At 46.4% G+C, this 17,500-nt stretch overlaps 1 protein-coding gene across 1 annotated transcript in view; it reads left to right on the top strand.

The window, feature by feature from the left end:
- LOC127008049 (protein unzipped-like) overlaps window positions 1-17,500 on the top strand; it is a 45,874-nt gene that overhangs the window by 27,320 nt on the left and 1,054 nt on the right. The window contains exon 2 of the mRNA XM_050879571.1: window positions 13,078-17,500. This exon is cut by the window's right edge and continues 1,054 nt beyond it. Within this exon, the coding sequence (XP_050735528.1) occupies window positions 13,078-14,309 (1,232 nt within the window). The 3' untranslated portion in view covers window positions 14,310-17,500. The remainder of the gene's footprint in view (window positions 1-13,077) is intronic.

Raw genomic sequence — 17,500 nt, 5'->3', positions numbered from 1 at the left:
GGACATCTTTTCACACGTTTTCACTCGTTTCCCTTGGCCACCATAAACTTTTTCGGAACTCTTTCTAGCAGCTATTCTCACCTTTTTTCGGCGTCCTCCTAACACAACGAAGGTAAAGTTGGGGGCATACGCTAAAGTTGCACGTGTTCTCGGTGATCCTTTCCGTCACATGGCCCTTGAGCCTTGAGTGTTTGCAGGTAGCAACGCCGTCTCAACCCTCTTAGTCTAGACTCTTTGTTCGGCATCGTGGTTCTCGCTCTCCGCCCCATCCACATAGCGCCCTAGGACACACCCTTATCCTTCCACCCACCGTGTCCCCTCCAGAAGTGTTTTAGCCTTAAAGACATACGCCACCTTTACCCACCGCCCTCCATGGTGTACCCGAGGAGTCTTGACTCTTGATTATGGAACACCTTAATTACGAAAAGGGACGTTCGTGACGGAAGACCCTTGAAAAGAGGTATGTGGAGAGAGAGAGAGAGAGAGAGAGAGAGAGAGAGAGAGAGAGAGAGAAGGAAGCCAGAAAGACAGGCAGAAATGAGGGAATGTTTAAAGATAGAAATACTAAAGCATCACGAACCGTAATCAAAGTGAATATTGTAATTAAAGAAAACACCAACAGTAACACAAACTAAACACCAACAGTAACACAAACTAAACACTAACAGTAACACAAACTAAACACCAACAGTAACACAAACTAAACACCAACAGTAACACAAACTAAACACCAACAGTAACACAAACTAAACACTAACAGTAACACAAACTAAACACCAACAGTAACACAAACTAAACACTAACAGTAACACAAACTAAACACCAACAGTAACACAAACTAAACACTAACAGTAACACAAACTAAACACCAACAGTAACACAAACTAAACACCAACAGTAACACAAACTAAACACCAACAGTAACACAAACTAAACACCAACAGTAACACAAACTAAACACCAACAGTAACACAAACTAAACACCAACAGTAACACAAACTAAACACCAACAGTAACACAAACTAAACACCAACAGTAACACAAACTAAACACCAACAGTAACAGAAACTAAACACCAACAGTAACACAAACTAAACACCAACAGTAACACAAACTAAACACCAACAGTAACACAAACTAAACACCAACAGTAACACAAACTAAACACCAACAGTAACACAAACTAAACACTAACAGTAACACAAACTAAACACCAACAGTAACAGAAACTAAACACCAACAGTAACAGAAACTAAACACCAACAGTAACACAAACTAAACACCAACAGTAACACAAACTAAACACCAACAGTAACAGAAACTAAACACCAACAGTAACACAAACTAAACACCAACAGTAACACAAACTAAACACCAACAGTAACACAAACTAAACACAAACACAAACTAAACACTAACACAAACACAAACTAAACACTAACAAACACAAATAAACACAAACACAAACTAAACACTAACACTAACACAAACCAAAATTTCGCAACCAGACGCTTTACAGTAAAAAAAAAAAAAAAAAAAAAAATGAAAAAGAGACCAAGAGCACGTCCCTTTAAAGGAAGAAAAGTGTCCTTAAGAAGAGGGAAAAAAGGATTATGAAAAAAAGTTCGTGACGCTTATCCTGCACTATCACCTCCCTCCCTCCCCCCCCCCTCCCTCCCTTCCCCTGCTCTGGGGCTCCCCCAGGGAGGAGTTGGGAGGAGGAGGAGGAGCGAGGAGGAGTGTGTGTGTTTGTTATGATTCCCTGTAGGGGTGGAGGAGGGAGTGAGGAGGAGGAGGAGGTGTGGGTGGTGATGTTGATGGTGGTGGAGATGGTGATGTGGAAGGTGGCAGTGGTGGTAGTGGTGGTGTGAAGGATCATGGTGGCCAAGTGGTATAGTAGTGGTGGTGGTGCTAGTGGTGGTAGCGGTATTGGTGGTGTGGAGGGTGGTAGAGGAGGTGGTGTCCAGGTGGTATAGTAGTGGTGGTGGTGCTGGTGGTGGTGGTGGTGGTGGTGAGGGTGGAGTTTATAGGGTGTGTCCAGGTGGTATAGTAGTGGTGGTGGTGCTGGTGGTAGTGGTGGTGGTGGTGTGGAGGGTGGTAGAGTTTAGAGGTGGTGTCCAGGTGGTATAGTAGTGGTGGTGGTGGTGGTGGTGTTGGTGGTGTTGATGGTGGTAGAGTTTTGTGGTGGTGTGGTGGTTGTGTAGTCGTGGTGGTGGTGGTGGTGGTTGTGGTGGTGGTGGTGTGGAGGGTGGTAGAGTTTAGTGGTGGTGTCCAGGTGGTATAGTAGTGGTGGTGGTGGTAGTGGTGGTGGTGGTGTGGAGGGTGGTAGAGTTTAGTGGTGGTGTCCAGGTGGTATAGTAGTAGTGGTGGTGGTGGTGGTGGTGGTGGTGGTGTGGAGGGTGGTAGAGTTTAGTGGTGGTGTCCAGGTGGTATAGTAGTGGTGGTGGTGCTGGTGGTGGTGGTGGTGGTGGTGGTGGTGGTGTGGATGGTGGTAGAGTTTATAGTTGTTGTCCAGGTGGTATAGTAGTGGTGGTGGTGCTGGTGGTGGTGGTGGTGGTGGTGGTGTGGAGGGTGGTAGAGTTTAGAGGTGGTGTCCAGGTGGTATAGTAGTGGTGGTGGTGCTGGTGGTGGTGGTGGTGGTGGTGGTGTGGAGGGTGGTAGAGTTTAGAGGTGGTGTCCAGGTGGTATAGTAGTGGTGGTGGTGGTGGTGGTGGTGGTGGTGGTGGTGTGGAGGGTGGTAGAGTTTTGAGGTGATGTCCAGGTGGTATAGTAGTGGTAGTGGTGCTGGTGGTAGTGGTGGTGGTGGTGTGGAGGGTGGTAGACTTTAGAGGTGGTGGCCAGGTGGTATAGTAGTGGTGGTGGTGGTAGTGGTGGTGGTGGTGGTGTGGAGGGTGGTAGAGTTTAGAGGTGATGTCCAGGTGGTATAGTAGTGGTGGTGGTGCTGGTGGTAGTGGTGGTGGTGGTGTGGAGGGTGGTAGACTTTAGAGGTGGTGGCCAGGTGGTATAGTAGTGGTGGTGGTGGTGGTGTGGAGGGTGGTAGAGTTTAGAGGTGATGTCCAGGTGGTATAGTAGTGGTGGTGGTGGTGGTGGTGGTGGTGGTGGTGGTGGTGTGGAGGGTGGTAGAGTTTAGAGGTGGTGTCCAGGTGGTATAGTAGTGATGGTGGTGCTAGTGGTGGTGGTGGTAGTGGTGGTGGTGGTAGTGGTGGTGTGAAGGATGGTAGAGTTTAGAGGTGGTGGCCAGGTGGTATAGTAGTGGTGGTGGTGGTAGTGGTGGTGGTGCTAGTGGTGGTAGTGGTGGTGGAGGTGGTGTGAAGGATGGTAGAGTTTAGAGGTGGTGTCCAGGTGGTATAGTGGTGGTGGTGGTGTGGAGGGTGGTAGAGTTTAGAGGTGGTGGCCAGGTGGTATAGTAGTGGTGGTGGTGGTGGTGGTGTGGAGGGTGGTAGAGTTTAGAGGTGGTGGCCAGGTGGTATAGTAGTGGTGGTGGTGGTGGTGTGGAGGGTGGTAGAGTTTAAAGGTGGTGGCCAGGTGGTATAGGAGTGGTGGTGGTGGTGGTGTGGAGGGTGGTAGAGTTTCGAGGTGGTGGCAAGGTGGTATAGTAGTGGTGGTGGTGGTGGTGTGGAGGGTGGTAGAGTTTCGAGGTGGTGGCAAGGTGGTATAGTAGTGGTGGTGGTGCTAGTGGTGGTGGTGCTAGTAGTGGTGGTGCTAGTGGTGTATCCCTCCTGATCCTTCTCTGTGGGGCTTCTTTCACACGTGGCCAGCGATGCACGCCTTTATCCCCCCCCTCCCTTCCGCCTCTTGATCCCATCTCTCCCTCTATTCCTTCCCCGTGTCTCCATTCCTTCCATTTATTCGCTAGCTCTCCCTTTTGATTCCCTCTCTCCCTTTTCCTCTACTCCTTCCCACTGTCTCATTCCTTCTATTTAATCTCTTTCTCTCCGTCTTTATTCCCTCTTTCCATCCCTCTCTTCCTCTTCATTTCCTCTCTTCCTGTTTCTCTGTTTCTTCCCCCTCTCTCTATCTTTCTTCAGTTACAATCCTTCTTCAGTTACATAAACAACAGAAAGTCGATCAGAAGTGGAATTGGACCCTTAACAAACAGCGACGGTGCACTAGTGACTGACAGCCAACACGTTGCAAACCTATTAAACAATTACTTTTCCTCGGTGTTTAATACTAACAGTCCTCCCACCACTACCACAAACACCAGTACTAATGTAAATCCCGAGCATGCATTGCCTAACTTTGAAATAAAACCCGATGAAGTCCTTAAAGCCCTCAAATCACTTAAAACAAACAAAAGTCCTGGACCTGACAAAGTATATCCAACTCTGCTGAAAGAAACAAAGAGCGAAATACTCTCCTCTCTCACAACCGTATTCAATATGTCCTTGCGACAAGGCATCGTCCCTTCAGATTGGAAAAAGGCTAACGTGACACCGATTTTTAAGAAAGGAGACAAAAAAGTACCAGGTAATTACAGGCCCATTAGTCTAACTTCGGTTGTAGGTAAGCTACTTGAGGGCATAATTAGAGACAAAATTGTGAGTTACCTTGAAAGCCACTCATTAATTGGGGACTCACAACATGGCTTCCGAAACAAAAGATCCTGCCTATCAAACCTATTAACCTTTTATAACCTCTTCACTGTTTATGACGTAACCAAATCACTGGACGTAGTCTATCGTGATTTCCAGAAAGCGTTTGATAAAGTCCCACATCATAAATTACTTTACAAATTAAAGAAAATAGGTATTGACGGTCAAGTACACCAATGGATCGCGAATTGGTTGAGCAACAGACAACAAAGAGTAGTGATTGACGGATTTAATTCAGAGTGGGCACCGGTCACTAGTGGCGTCCCTCAGGGCTCGGTTCTTGGCCCGGTGCTCTTCATTATTTACATCAACGACGTGGATGTTGGACTCAATAACCGCATTAGTAAATTTGCAGACGACACAAAGATTGGTAACTCGGTTCTCACTGACGAAGACAGGCAAAGCCTCCAAGAGGATTTGCACAAAATTTCAGCTTGGTCGGATAGATCATCAACATCTACCTTTCCTTCTTGCTGGAAGTATGCCTTCATACAGCCTGTACCTAAGAAGGGTGACCGCTCCAATCCCTCAAACTACCGTCCTATTGCTTTACTTTCTTGTCTATCTAAAGCTTTTGAATCAATCCTTAACCGGAAGATTCAAAAGCACCTTTCCACTTCTGACCTTCTATCTGATCGCCAGTATGGGTTCCGCAAGGGGCGTTCTACTGGTGATCTCCTAGCCTTCTTAACTGACTCTTGGTCATCCTCTCTTAGCCGTTTCGGTGAAACTTTTGCTATTGCGCTGGACATATCAAAAGCTTTTGATAGGGTCTGGCACAAATCTTTGCTTTCTAAACTACCCTCCTACGGTTTCTATCCTTCTCTCTGTACCTTTATCTCCAGTTTCCTTTCTGACCGTTCTATTTCTGCCGTGGTAGACGGTCACTGTTCTTCCCCTAAATCTATTAACAGTGGTGTCCCACAGGGTTCTGTCCTATCTCCCACTCTTTTTCTGTTGTTCATTGATGATCTTCTTTCCAAAACAAACTGTCCTATCCATTCCTACGCCGATGATTCCACTCTGCATTATTCAACTTCTTTTAATAGAAGACCCACCCTTCAGGAACTTAACGACTCAAGGCTGGAGGCTGCAGAACGCTTAGCCTCAGACCTTACTATTATTTCCGATTGGGGCAAGAAGAACCTGGTGTCCTTCAACGCCTCAAAAACACAGTTTCTCCACCTATCCACTCGACACAATCTTCCAAACAACTATCCCCTATTCTTTGACAACACCCAGCTATCACCTTCTTCAACACTAAACATCCTCGGTCTATCCTTAACTCAAAATCTCAACTGGAAACTTCATATCTCATCTCTTACTAAATCAGCTTCCTCGAGGCTGGGCGTTCTGTACCGTCTCCGCCAGTTCTTCTACCCTGCACAGTTGCTGTCCATATACAGGGTCATTGTCCGACATCTTATGGATTATGCATCTCATGTGTGGTGGGTCTCCACTCACACAGCTCTTCTGGACAGAGTGGAGGCAAAGGCTCTTCGTCTCATCAGCTCTCCTCCTCATACTGATAGTCTTCTACCTCTTAAATTCCGCCGCAATGTTGCCTCTCTTTCTATCTTCTATCGATATTTCCACGCTGACTGCTCTTCTGAACTTGCTAACTGCATGCCTCCCCCCCTCCCGCGGCCCCGCTGCACTCGACTTTCTATTCATGCTCATCCCTATACTGTCCAAACCCCTTATGCAAGAGTTAACCAGCATCTTCACTCTTTCATCCCTCACGCTGGTAAACTCTGGAACAATCTTCCTTCATCCGTATTTCCTCCTGCCTACGACTTGAACTCTTTCAAGAGGAGGGTATCAGGACACCTCTCCTCCCGTATTTGATCTTCCTTTCGGCCACCTCTTTTGTTTCTTTTTTAGGAGCAGCGAGTAGCGGGTTTTTTTTTTATTATTGTTTTCTTTTTTTGTGTGCCCTTGAGCTGCCTCCTTTGTTGTAATAAAAAAAAAAAAAAAAAGATGGGAGACGCCCTTTAACGTAAACAAGTGCCAGGTCCTTCAAGTTGGAACGAGGAATAAGAAGTTCGATTACGAAATGCACGGCGTTAAACTCAAAAGCGTTCAGTGTGTCAAGGACTTGGTGATCAAAATCGCGTCAAACCTCAAATTCTCACAGCAATGCATCGATGCAGCAAATAAAGCGAACAGAATGTTGGGCTTCATTAAAAGAAACTTTTTATTCAAGAATAAAGATGTAATACTCCCGCTCTACAATAGTTTAGTCAGACCTCACTTGGAATATGCGGTACAGTTTTGGTCTCCCCACCATGCAAAGGATATTGCTAAATTAGAAGGTGTTCAGCGTCGGGCAAGGAAAATGATCCCTTCCTTGCGCAGCAAATCCTACGAAGAAAGGCTTTCTACCCTTAACATGTTCTCTCTTGAGAAACGTCGCCTCCGAGGAAAACTGATCGAATGTTTTAAAATACTTAATGGTTTCACGAATGTAGACAGATCAACATTGTTTATGATCGATGACACTTTGCGCACGAGGAACAATGGCGTAAAACTCAGATGTAGACAAGTAAAATCAGACTGCACCAAATTTTTCTTCACTAACGTTGTAGTGTGAGAATGGAATAAGCTTCCACCATCAGTGGTCCAGTGTAACACGATTGACTCCTTCAAAAATAAGCTCGACCGTCACTTCCTTCAACTTAATATCAACTAGAGTAGAAATGCAACGTTTAGGAGCCTTCTGAATATTGCAAAATCACTTAGGTTTAAGGACAGACCACCTAGTCTGGACCATGGGGTCTGTGTGGTCTGATTTTCTATGTAAATCTATGTAAATCCTCTTCCTGTTTCTCTATTTCTTTCCTCTCCCTCGCCCTTTTCCTATTTCTTTATATCTTTTCTCCCTCCCTCCCTTTTGATTCCATTTCTTCTTTTCCGTCCTTCTTTATTCCTCTATTTCTTCCCTCTCCCCTCCTTTTTTTAATTCTCTTTCCCTATGTCTTTTCTCTCCTCTTTCCGTTCCTCCCTTTCCCTCCTCTTTATTGCCTGTCTTCCCTGTCCTTTATGTTTTCCCTTTCCCTTCGTTCCTTTCATTCTTTCCCTTCCTTCTCTCCTTCCCTAACTAAAATAATACATATCCCTTCTTACCTTTCATTCCAATTCTTTCCTCCTATCTTTCCTATTTTTTCTATATCGTTGCTCTCTCCCTATCCTCCCTCTTTTCTCCTTATTCCTTCCCTCTGTCTTCTATCCCCCATCTACTACATATCTCCCTTCTTCTCTTTATATTTCCTCCCTTTTCGTCCCCATCCTTCCCTTCCCTTTCCATTCTTCCTCATCTTCCTATCTACCTACTTCCCTTTTTATATTCATTAATCTTCGTCCCCATCCTTCCCTTTCCTTTCCATTCTTTTTCATCTTCCTATCTACCTATTCCCCTTTTCATATTCCTTCCCTCTTCATCCCCATACTTCCCCTCCTTTTTCTATTCTTCCTCATCTTCCTTTTTTCCCTTCTCCTTCCTTTCCAATACCTTCAACCATTTCTGTTTGGGGAATTTATGGAGGACAGATATGTTGTGTAAGGGGGAAGAAGGGGGAGGAAGGGGGGTTAATACTTACCATACTTATCCCTCTCCTTGTCTTTATTGCGCTTGGGTAACGGGGTGTAGTGTTAAAAGGAGTGGCGGGTAGGGGGATTAGGGTGAGGTTACGACGTGGGTGTGAAGGTGATGTGCGGATACAAGGAGTGGGGTGTAATACTAGGATGGGGTGTGCCGTTAAATGGGGTTAGGTGTGGGCTGATTCTCTCTTCCCATTTATTTATTTATCCCTTCTTCCTATCCCTCTATTTTTGCTCTCTACCTCCTTTATGGTTCCCCCTCTTTCTAATTCTATTTCTTCTCTCTCCTCCCCTCCTATTCCCATCCCTCTATTTTTCCCTCTCTCTCTCTTCCTCTCGATTCCCACTCTTCCTGTTTCTCTATTTCTTCCTTGTCCCTCCCTCACTCTTTCCTCTGTGTCTATCTTTTCCCTTTTGATTCTCTCTTCCTATTCTCTGGGAGGGAGGTGAGGTGTACATATACCAGCTATTAGGGAAGACGTTAAGGGGGAGTGGGAAGTTGGGACTCTACACAAGCAAAACACAAAGGGTCATATTCTTAAGCCGGCGTCACACTGGACCAAATCTGGCGAGCACGAGCTTTTGCTGGCAGCTTTTGCTCGCGGGATGGCTAGCTCGCGAGCTTTTGCTCCAGCGTTTAGCTCGCTGCTTGGATGGGGAGCAGCTCGGCGAGCCGCGAGCAGGCAGTCAAATGAGCTCTTTGGTGCACCGATATGTGAATAATATATATTGCCTAGTGTATTGGATCCGTATACCCGTGATATTAGAGAACTTAAGCTGGCGTCACACTGGACCCAAATCTGGCGAGCACGAGCTCTTGCTGGCAACTTTTGTTCGCGAGCAAGTCACTGTTGTCGTCACACTGACGAGGGGCGAGCGACGAGCAACATTGTAAACAAAGCCTCAACCATCGGGCCTACTACACCTACGCTTCGCATTACGGCTAAGTGTGCAGCTGTGACGGCATTACTTGCTGTTATTCAACGAGCTCAGAAGAAGAAAAGACGAGTATGGGTTGGGTCATGGCTGAAGAGAAGGGAGGGAGACCCATGATGTGTACAACATCATAACATCATAACTTTCTTCAGCGTAGACTTACAGAAATCTGGATGGCTGTGGTCCCATATAACTCGGGATGGTCCCTGACTCTTGCTATCAAAGAATGTACAATGAAGGAGGACAAGTGAACTTTTGAACGAGGAGAGGTGGCCATGGCGAGTGTTTATATTAGCTGGCCTGGGCGGTCTTGGTCTTGGTCATCAAAATAAAATCCAACACTACTTTTCTCAACATTATAAAATATTACAAACACCGTCAAACATAAAAGGAGTATGTGAATAAGTTTTCTAATATCATTGGTATACGGATTCAATACACTAGGTAATATATATTATTCACATATTGGTGCACCAAAGAGCTTATTTGACTTCCTGCTTGCGGCTCGCCGAGCTGCTCCCCGTCCAAGCGGCGAGCTAAACGCAGGAGCAAAAGCTCGGGAGCAAGCCATCCCTCCAGCAAAAGCTCGTGCTCGCCAGATTTGGTCCAGTGTGACGCCACCTTTATTCACATACTCGTTTGATGTTTTATTGTGTTTGTAATATTTTATAATATTGTGAAAACTATTGTTTTTTTTATTTTGATTTCTGGATCCCTAACCAAGACCAAGACCGCCCAGCTGAAATAAACACTCGCCATGGCCACCTTCGCTCCTCGTTCCAGAGTTCATTGGTCCTCCGGTATTGTGCACTCTTTAATATTTAGAGTCAGGGATCATCCCGAGTTGTGGGACACAGCCATCCACATTTCTGCAAGTCTACGCTGAAGAAAGTTAGATGGATTGCTGTACACACCATGGGTCTCCCTTCTCTTCAGCCATGACCGAACCCAGACTAGTCTTTTCTTCTTCTGCGCTCGTTGAATAACGGCAAGTAATGCCGTTACAACTGCACACTTAGCCATAATACGAAGCGTAGATGTAGTAGGCGCCAGGGCTGAGGCTTTGTTTACAATGTTGCTCGTCGCTCGTCAGTGTGAGGACAACAGTGACTTGCTCGCGAGCAAAAGCTGTCAGCAAGAGCTCGTGCTCGCCAGATTTGGCAAGGCTTTCGTAGGAGTTTTGGGCATTTCCATGGGTAGTTTTATGACCTTTCTGGTAGTTTGATAATTTTTCTGTACCATGAACCTAAGAAAGCACTAAATAGGACCAGATTAATCTCCTTTTCAGCCTTTGGGGAAAAAAAAAAATGAGAGGCGGAAGCGTCTGAGAATACCGACCTAACTCTCCCAGCACGCCGCGGGTACACAATTAAGGCGCCCGATAAACACCTTCATGACAACAATTTACGAACCTACACCATGCAACCGTACACTTTCACTATCTCTCCACTTCATCCAACTATATCCTCCCTATTAACCCACTTCCTCTTCTTGCTATACCCTTGATTAAAAAGAGTGGTGGGGGGGCCAGGGTGAGGTCATGACGCGAATGTACTGCTGTTAGGGGTGGGGTGGGGTGGGTCGTGACTGGGTGTGTGTAGGTGTCATGTGTTGCCTTGTAGTGAGCGTGCACGTGGGTTTGTGGCAATGGGTTAACTCCTGCTGTTTGCGTGTTCGTCTTTGTGTGTGTGTGTGTGTGTGTGTGTGTGTGTGTGTGTGTGTGTGTGTGTGTGTGTATTCTTGTGGGACTTCTTCCTGGTGTGGCTCCGTTAATGCTGGCTGTGTTGTTGTTTTGTGTGGGTGTCTGTTTCTTTTGATGCTTCTCCTTCCTCTATCATCCTCATCATTATCTACTTTACGCCTTTGTTATCCTTTACTTTTTACTGTTTTGTACCTTCCCCATTTCCATAGTCCTTGTCCTTTCTTTTTTTCTGCTGCTGCTACTACTACTACTACTACTACTACTACTACTACTACTGCTACTACTACTACTACTACTACTACTACTACTACTACTACTACTAATAATTACTACTACTACTACTACTACTACTACTACTACTACTACTACTACTACTACTACTACTACTACTTCCTCCTCCAGCCAGCTACTAGGGGTTACCGAGGGGGGGGGGGGGGTAGTCATGACATCCGCGACACTGTTTGCTGGCAACAGACTTTTTATCGTTTTATTTGTTTGCACGGACAGAGGCGGGCGAAGGGAGGGTGAAGACAAGGGATGGAAGGGGAAAAAGGGGGAAGGAAGGCTTATTACTGCTTTGCGGGGGGTGGAGAGAGAGAGAGAGAGAGAGAGAGAGAGAGAGAGAGAGAGAGAGAGAGAGATTGCAGAACGTAGGTTTCTATTTTACATTTTAAGGTTCTTTGTAATATTAGTTGAACTGTTGTTGATCTTTTGTTAGAAGTGTTCACGTCGAAGCAACCAAACAAGGAAGGAGTAAATCTAGAAGCATGTAGTGTGCGTGATACAGCCTCCTCCCTCCTCCTGCAGGGTGTGTCTCTTGCTTTAAGGAGCTCAAGGCTTAAAACTGGTTTCTTGGTGCGCTGAGCTGCAGCGACTTAGCTTATCATCTCCCCGGCTGCTTGTTGTTGTTGCTGTTTATTGTGACGTGGTGATGGTGGTGGCGGCCGTTACCATCTCCCCACATCGTCCCTACACCTTCCTTCACATCTGAGGGTTCTTGGTGGGTGTAAAACTTGGGGCATACGCTAAGCTGCGCGTGGCATCTGTGCTCATCTCCGTCTTATTGGCCCTTGAGCCTGTGATGGGCTAGAACCTATCTCCCCGGGACACAGGACAAGTAAGACATAGGCTGGGTCATGATCTAGGGTTGGGTGAATTGCTCGCCGACTGGCCTGGCTAGGATTGAACCTGCTCCCGCGGGTTTGTAGCCAAGAAAGGGGGGCGAGGGGGGACGGGGCTTCACCATGCTAATCTGAGTATTAGTCACGTGGGGCGTCAGGTGTATCCCCTCCTCACACAGGTGTCAGGGACCTGGTCACGTGAACCGCCCACACCTGTTTCTGTTCGCGTACCTGTGTGTGCAGGGCATGAATTCTCAAACACCTTCCCCCACCTCCCCCCCGTGTTGGTGTGTCGATGAGGAATACTTTCCTGCACCAAGTCTGGATAGCTTGCTTTTCTTTCTTTTTTTTATAGTCTTTTTATTATTTTCTTCCTTCTCGTCTATATTTTTTTTTCTTTTCGCTTTATCTTTCTCCTCCTCCGCCTTCACACAGCCGCCTTTCATCTTGTTTGTCTTTTAACTCTCAGTTTGCTTTTCCGCCTGTTTCAATGTTTGTCTCGGCAATTTCTCAACTTTTTGTCTTCACGCCTCGCGTCACTTGTCATTGTCTTTGCTATTATGAAGCGGAGAAAGGGAAAGGTTAGTCAGTATGTATATTAAATAAATATAAATTTTCCTATATTTTTTTAGCAATTTTTTCTATTTATGCCTGATAAGAAATATTAACTACGAGAGAGAGAGAGAGAGAGAGAGAGAGAGAGAGAGAGAGAGAGAGAGAGAGAGAGAGAGAGAGAGAGAGAGAGAATCATGGGTTAATACCTCTTTCTCTCATTCACTGTGTCGACTTCATTTCCGCTGTTGTCTCGATTCGAACGGTTCATTGAAGCTTCAGTGGTTTGTTATTGATTCGAGACTAATAGGAGGAGGAAAAGGAGAGTCCCCCCATCAGGGCGATACTAAGGGGGAGGGAGGGAGGGTTGTGTGAATGTAATATTAATGGGGATAATGGTTAACAGTAGGCCTGGAAATTCTCTCTCTCTCTCTGGCGTGGGCGTGACTGTCATGTTGAACATACACTTTATAAAATGTGCATGCATGTGTGTGTGTGTGCGTGTGTGTGTGTGTGTGTATGTGTGTGTATGTGTGTGTGTGTTTTTTACTCATCCTACCTCTTCCCGCAGGCTGGTGGGCGGCGTTGGTGGTGGCGTCGGTGTGGGCGACTGGCGCTGACGGCGAGGCGGCTCGAATGAACCAAGTCTCGACCTCCAGCTTATCGTCCTCAACGCTTCAGTGGGTGGACGTGGAGCCCGGCCAGCCGCTGCCCCCCGGCGCGCTGCAGGTGAGCGAGGAAGGTGGAGCGTGGTGCCGCCTCAGCGACCACGGGCGTCTGGGGGGTGTGGTGCGGGATGGAATTTGCTACGCACCCTTCCTCGGCAACGTCGTCTCCTCCGGGTCCGACAAATACGAGGCGCTGGTGTCCATCAACGGCTCTGCGCGGCTCAAGGAGATTGAATGGTCGCGGCCCTCCGCCCTCAGTCCTGGCGGCCTAGAGGTGGAAAAGAACCGACTGCTGGCCCTAGTGCGCACGCCGAAGGGCGCCGTGCTGCCGGGCTACGTGGACTTGCAAAACCGTCGCGCCAACGTGCTGAACGGCGACGTGGCGGAGAAGTATGAGGAGGCAGTGATCCTATCAGAGGACGAACCAGAGCGCTACGAGATGGACGGCATTCTGTGGGACGAGGCGCGCGCCAATGAGTTCTCCGAGGATATCTTGCTGAACAACCTCACCTTGGAGAACCCCGGGGCGGAGGCCCAGGAGGTGAAGCAGACTGTGGAGTACGCGATGAAGGAGGAGCTGTACTTCGGCAACGTGCGAGGCACCGTCAAGGGCGTCACAGCCACCGTCACGGGGCCGGGCGGCCAGGTATGGGAGGTCACTTGGGGCATTGTTAGTACATTTCAGCGGGTGAAGATGCAGCCGGTGTCGTTAGAAGTGCCGCCTGGTGCTGCCGTTGACGTAAAACTGATTGGCGTGATGCACAAGTACGAGTCACCGTACACGGGCCAGCTGACGGCCGTGTACAAGGACAAGACGCGGCGGGCTCGGACTGTGACGGCGCTGCATCATCACTTGTATCTGGCCGAGCTGCGCGCCGACTACGGCCGCCCACGCAGCCTGGACAGCGGCCGCGAACTGGAGGGTGACTTCCCCACCTCCGAGGTGCTGATCGCCTCCACCACCACTACCACCACGACCACCACCACCCCAGCTCCCCCTGGCACGCCTTTAGGACCCGAGCCGGCAAGCTCCATTGCCACTGCCGAGACCAGCCCCGCTCCTGCACTTCCCGTCCTGCCGCCCCCCCTTCTGGTCTGCTGCCTGGCCCTCCTGCTGCGTCTCGCCCGCCCCTAGACGCCCACACTTCTTGAGGCGGCGAGATAAGCGGCAGCGAGGCGGGTCGGAGCGTCGTGCTGGTGTGTGGTGCCTGGAAGGGGCAGGCTGGGGGAACGGCACCGACGCTCGCCCGCCGGAAGGAGAGAATGACGCAAGGAGGCAGACGTGACGCCGCACACTTCATTCCTCATTGTGTCGCGTGTGAAGGGGGAGGAGAGGGGCGAGTGGGGCAGCACCACTATCACTGCCACCCCTCAATCCCACACCACACCCGCACACGCCGAAGTGGTGCACACAACACCTTGTGTGACTCGGTAAAACACACACACACACACACCACGTCTCAGCATTGCGTGTACATAAGTCAAGGTGTATGAAGAGTCTAGCAACCCCAGATCTCGTAGGCACGCAGCATGATAGTGGACAGTGAATGATGCCCCTCCAGCCTAAAAGAAAGGCACTCCTACATACTTCGGCGAGTGACTGAATACTACATAATACATACTTCATGCTACAGCGTGTGATTGAATACTACATACTACAGCTTATGACTGAATGCTTCGTGCCTGACTGTTGTACTCCCCTTATTTATGAAAACGTGTATATATGACACGACTGCCGTATGTATGCAGGGAGCGAGGACACGTGACATTCATTCCCTATACCCAATAGTTCTCGTGTACATATACATGAATGCGTCATACATATACCAAAACGAGTTCTACGATAAGGAAAAGATAGGCCAACTTACGCTTTTTTTTTTACACTATAATCATCGGAAAGAAAACAAGCTAAGCGGTAAAAAGATGTAGAAATATAGTAAACAGTTGATTGATAAGTACATATAGATAAACAGATGTATATAGAGCGATAGGTAGGACTTATATAGTGATAATTAGTAAAGCATGTTAAACAGGTGATCAATCATTTAACACTAAAATGGCCCCTAAATTGTAAGTTGGCTCGTTTCTCTGTCAGTCCAATGTAATTACTGATCTATACTGTTGTTACTAGTGGGCCTACAGTAGCTTCACGTATTACAGCTGAGCATCTCAATTTTTCAGGACACGAATCCCAAGATGAGAATGAAGAGGAAGAAATAGTTTTAATGTCTTCGGAAATGTTTTAGGTGAAGTGACTGCTGATGTTGAGTTGAAAAGTTTTGTCTCTCCCCACAGCAATTATTTACATATTTACCTACTATATGGGAAATTATTTTGATCTCGTTTGTTTTACTTTCACGAACCGAGTCAAGTCCGGTAATATTTCACTCATTCCCCTTGAATTCCCAATAGAGCAATTGTTTATTTTTTTACGGAAATTTAATGAAAATGATACTGATAATTATAACTAAGATGATTTCTTACGAGAAGAGATAAAAATGAAAAAGGCCTAGCTACTAGGTCCGTGCGCATTATAGTAGTGGTGGTGGTGGTGGTGGTGTTTTATGTTTGATATAGTGTGGTGGTGCATAGTGATGAAATAAGTAATTCATTGTTTATTTCAGCACCACAGTGACCACCAGCACCCCACCATCACCACTACTCGTTTCCGTCAATAACACACACACACACACACACACACACACACACACACTATCTACATACCAGTAGCTTCGTGCAAAGTCTTCCCCATCCATTTTTTTCGCGCTCTAGATGAAAAACACAAACAGACTTAATTTATCCGGTGAGTGTGTGTGTGTGTGTGTCGCCGTGCTGCCTCCTGTTGGCGACACTGGAAACTTTGGGATGACGTTAAAAGGGGAATAAAACGAAATAACAGAATTGCGAGATAACGTTGAATGGAAAGTTGGGAAGTTAGAAGAGACGAAAAATGGTCGAGTATTACTGAAAAGGAGAGCAAAAAATGGAAATGTGCAAGTGATGATAAAAGGAAACGAAGAAGAGGGGAGGGGTAGAATAGAACAAGAATTAATAAACTAAATAAAAAAAAAACTATGGCCAAATATTAATAAAAGTTTACGTCCGCCCCAGTAATGAAAAAAAAAAGTTACGCCTCTGTTCGCGCTGGATTTCATTTGGATTTTTTTTTTTGCCTTGAATTTTGACGACATATGGTGACTCCTGTATCTTATTTTCGTCATTTTCCATTTTTTTTGTTCACATTCCATTATTTGTTCACAGCTCTCGTATTTTTCATATTATTGAGGTGCAGTTAGTAGGCTCCTCATTGTCTGCTTTATTTATACATTCGTCTTGTTCAGATAATTTTTTTTCCTATTTATCTCACATAACTTTTGGGGTTTGGAAGTGATGCTGCAGTGACTTTCCTCTCTCTCTCTTTGGCTGGTCATAGGGAAGTGTTAATTTGACCGTCACGTCGTAAATCTTCTCTCTCTCTCTCTCTCTCTCTCTCTCTCTCTCTCTCTCTCTCTCTCTCTCTCTCCTGTGAAATGTTGAAGCAAAACCTTTTTAAAGGGTATATAGAAGTGTGTGTGTGTGTGTGTGTGTGTGTGTTGATATTTATAGGTGAAGGTGCGCGTTTAATTAGTCGTGTGCATGGAAAGGTGAGGGTTTGTATTGAGGCAGCGAGTTTGCAAAAAAAAGTTACGATCACCCACTTTTTTTCTTACTAACTTTTTCGCGATATTAATAGGCGAATACTTTCCCTTTTTCCTCTTCCCATTTTTTTTCCTTTTCACTACTATCGATTTCTTGTCCATTTTTCTCTTTTTTCCCCATATTCTCTTCGTTGCGGCTGATGGTGCGTGGTGGCGGTGCCGGGGATGAGAACGATACAGACGATGGTGATTTTTTGTGAATATTCTCGTGTCGTAATCTTCGTAGCATGAAAGTGTTTCGTCCAGTGAGTATAAGAAAATAGTAAAAATGGTAATAGTAAGGGATAAACATATTAATAATGGATACTCTTTCGAACTTTACCAATAATAGCTAGCCAACACTGTATGTATTAAATGTTATATATATTTTTTGAGCTGCAGATTTTTGAAGTCGTGTCATGTGCCGTAAAAACTTTAAGATGTTCGTTTTTTTGCTCGACTAGTGAGTGAGGTAACCTATAAAGACCCCGTCAGTATTTCAATTAATTGTCGTCTTCACGCGCGTATGCGTGTGTGTGTGTGTGTGTGTGTGTGTGTGTGTGTTCGGGACCGTCTGTCTGTGATCTAGAAACAAAGTAAATACAGAACAATAGTGATAATGCTTCTATACCCTTTCTCCTCTATTTGT

The sequence above is a fragment of the Eriocheir sinensis genome, chromosome 37, assembly GCF_024679095.1.
Source record: "Eriocheir sinensis breed Jianghai 21 chromosome 37, ASM2467909v1, whole genome shotgun sequence".
NCBI lineage: Eukaryota > Metazoa > Arthropoda > Malacostraca > Decapoda > Varunidae > Eriocheir > Eriocheir sinensis.
Note: the sequence above shows the minus strand (reverse complement) of the source record. Positions and strands in the feature narration are given on the sequence as shown.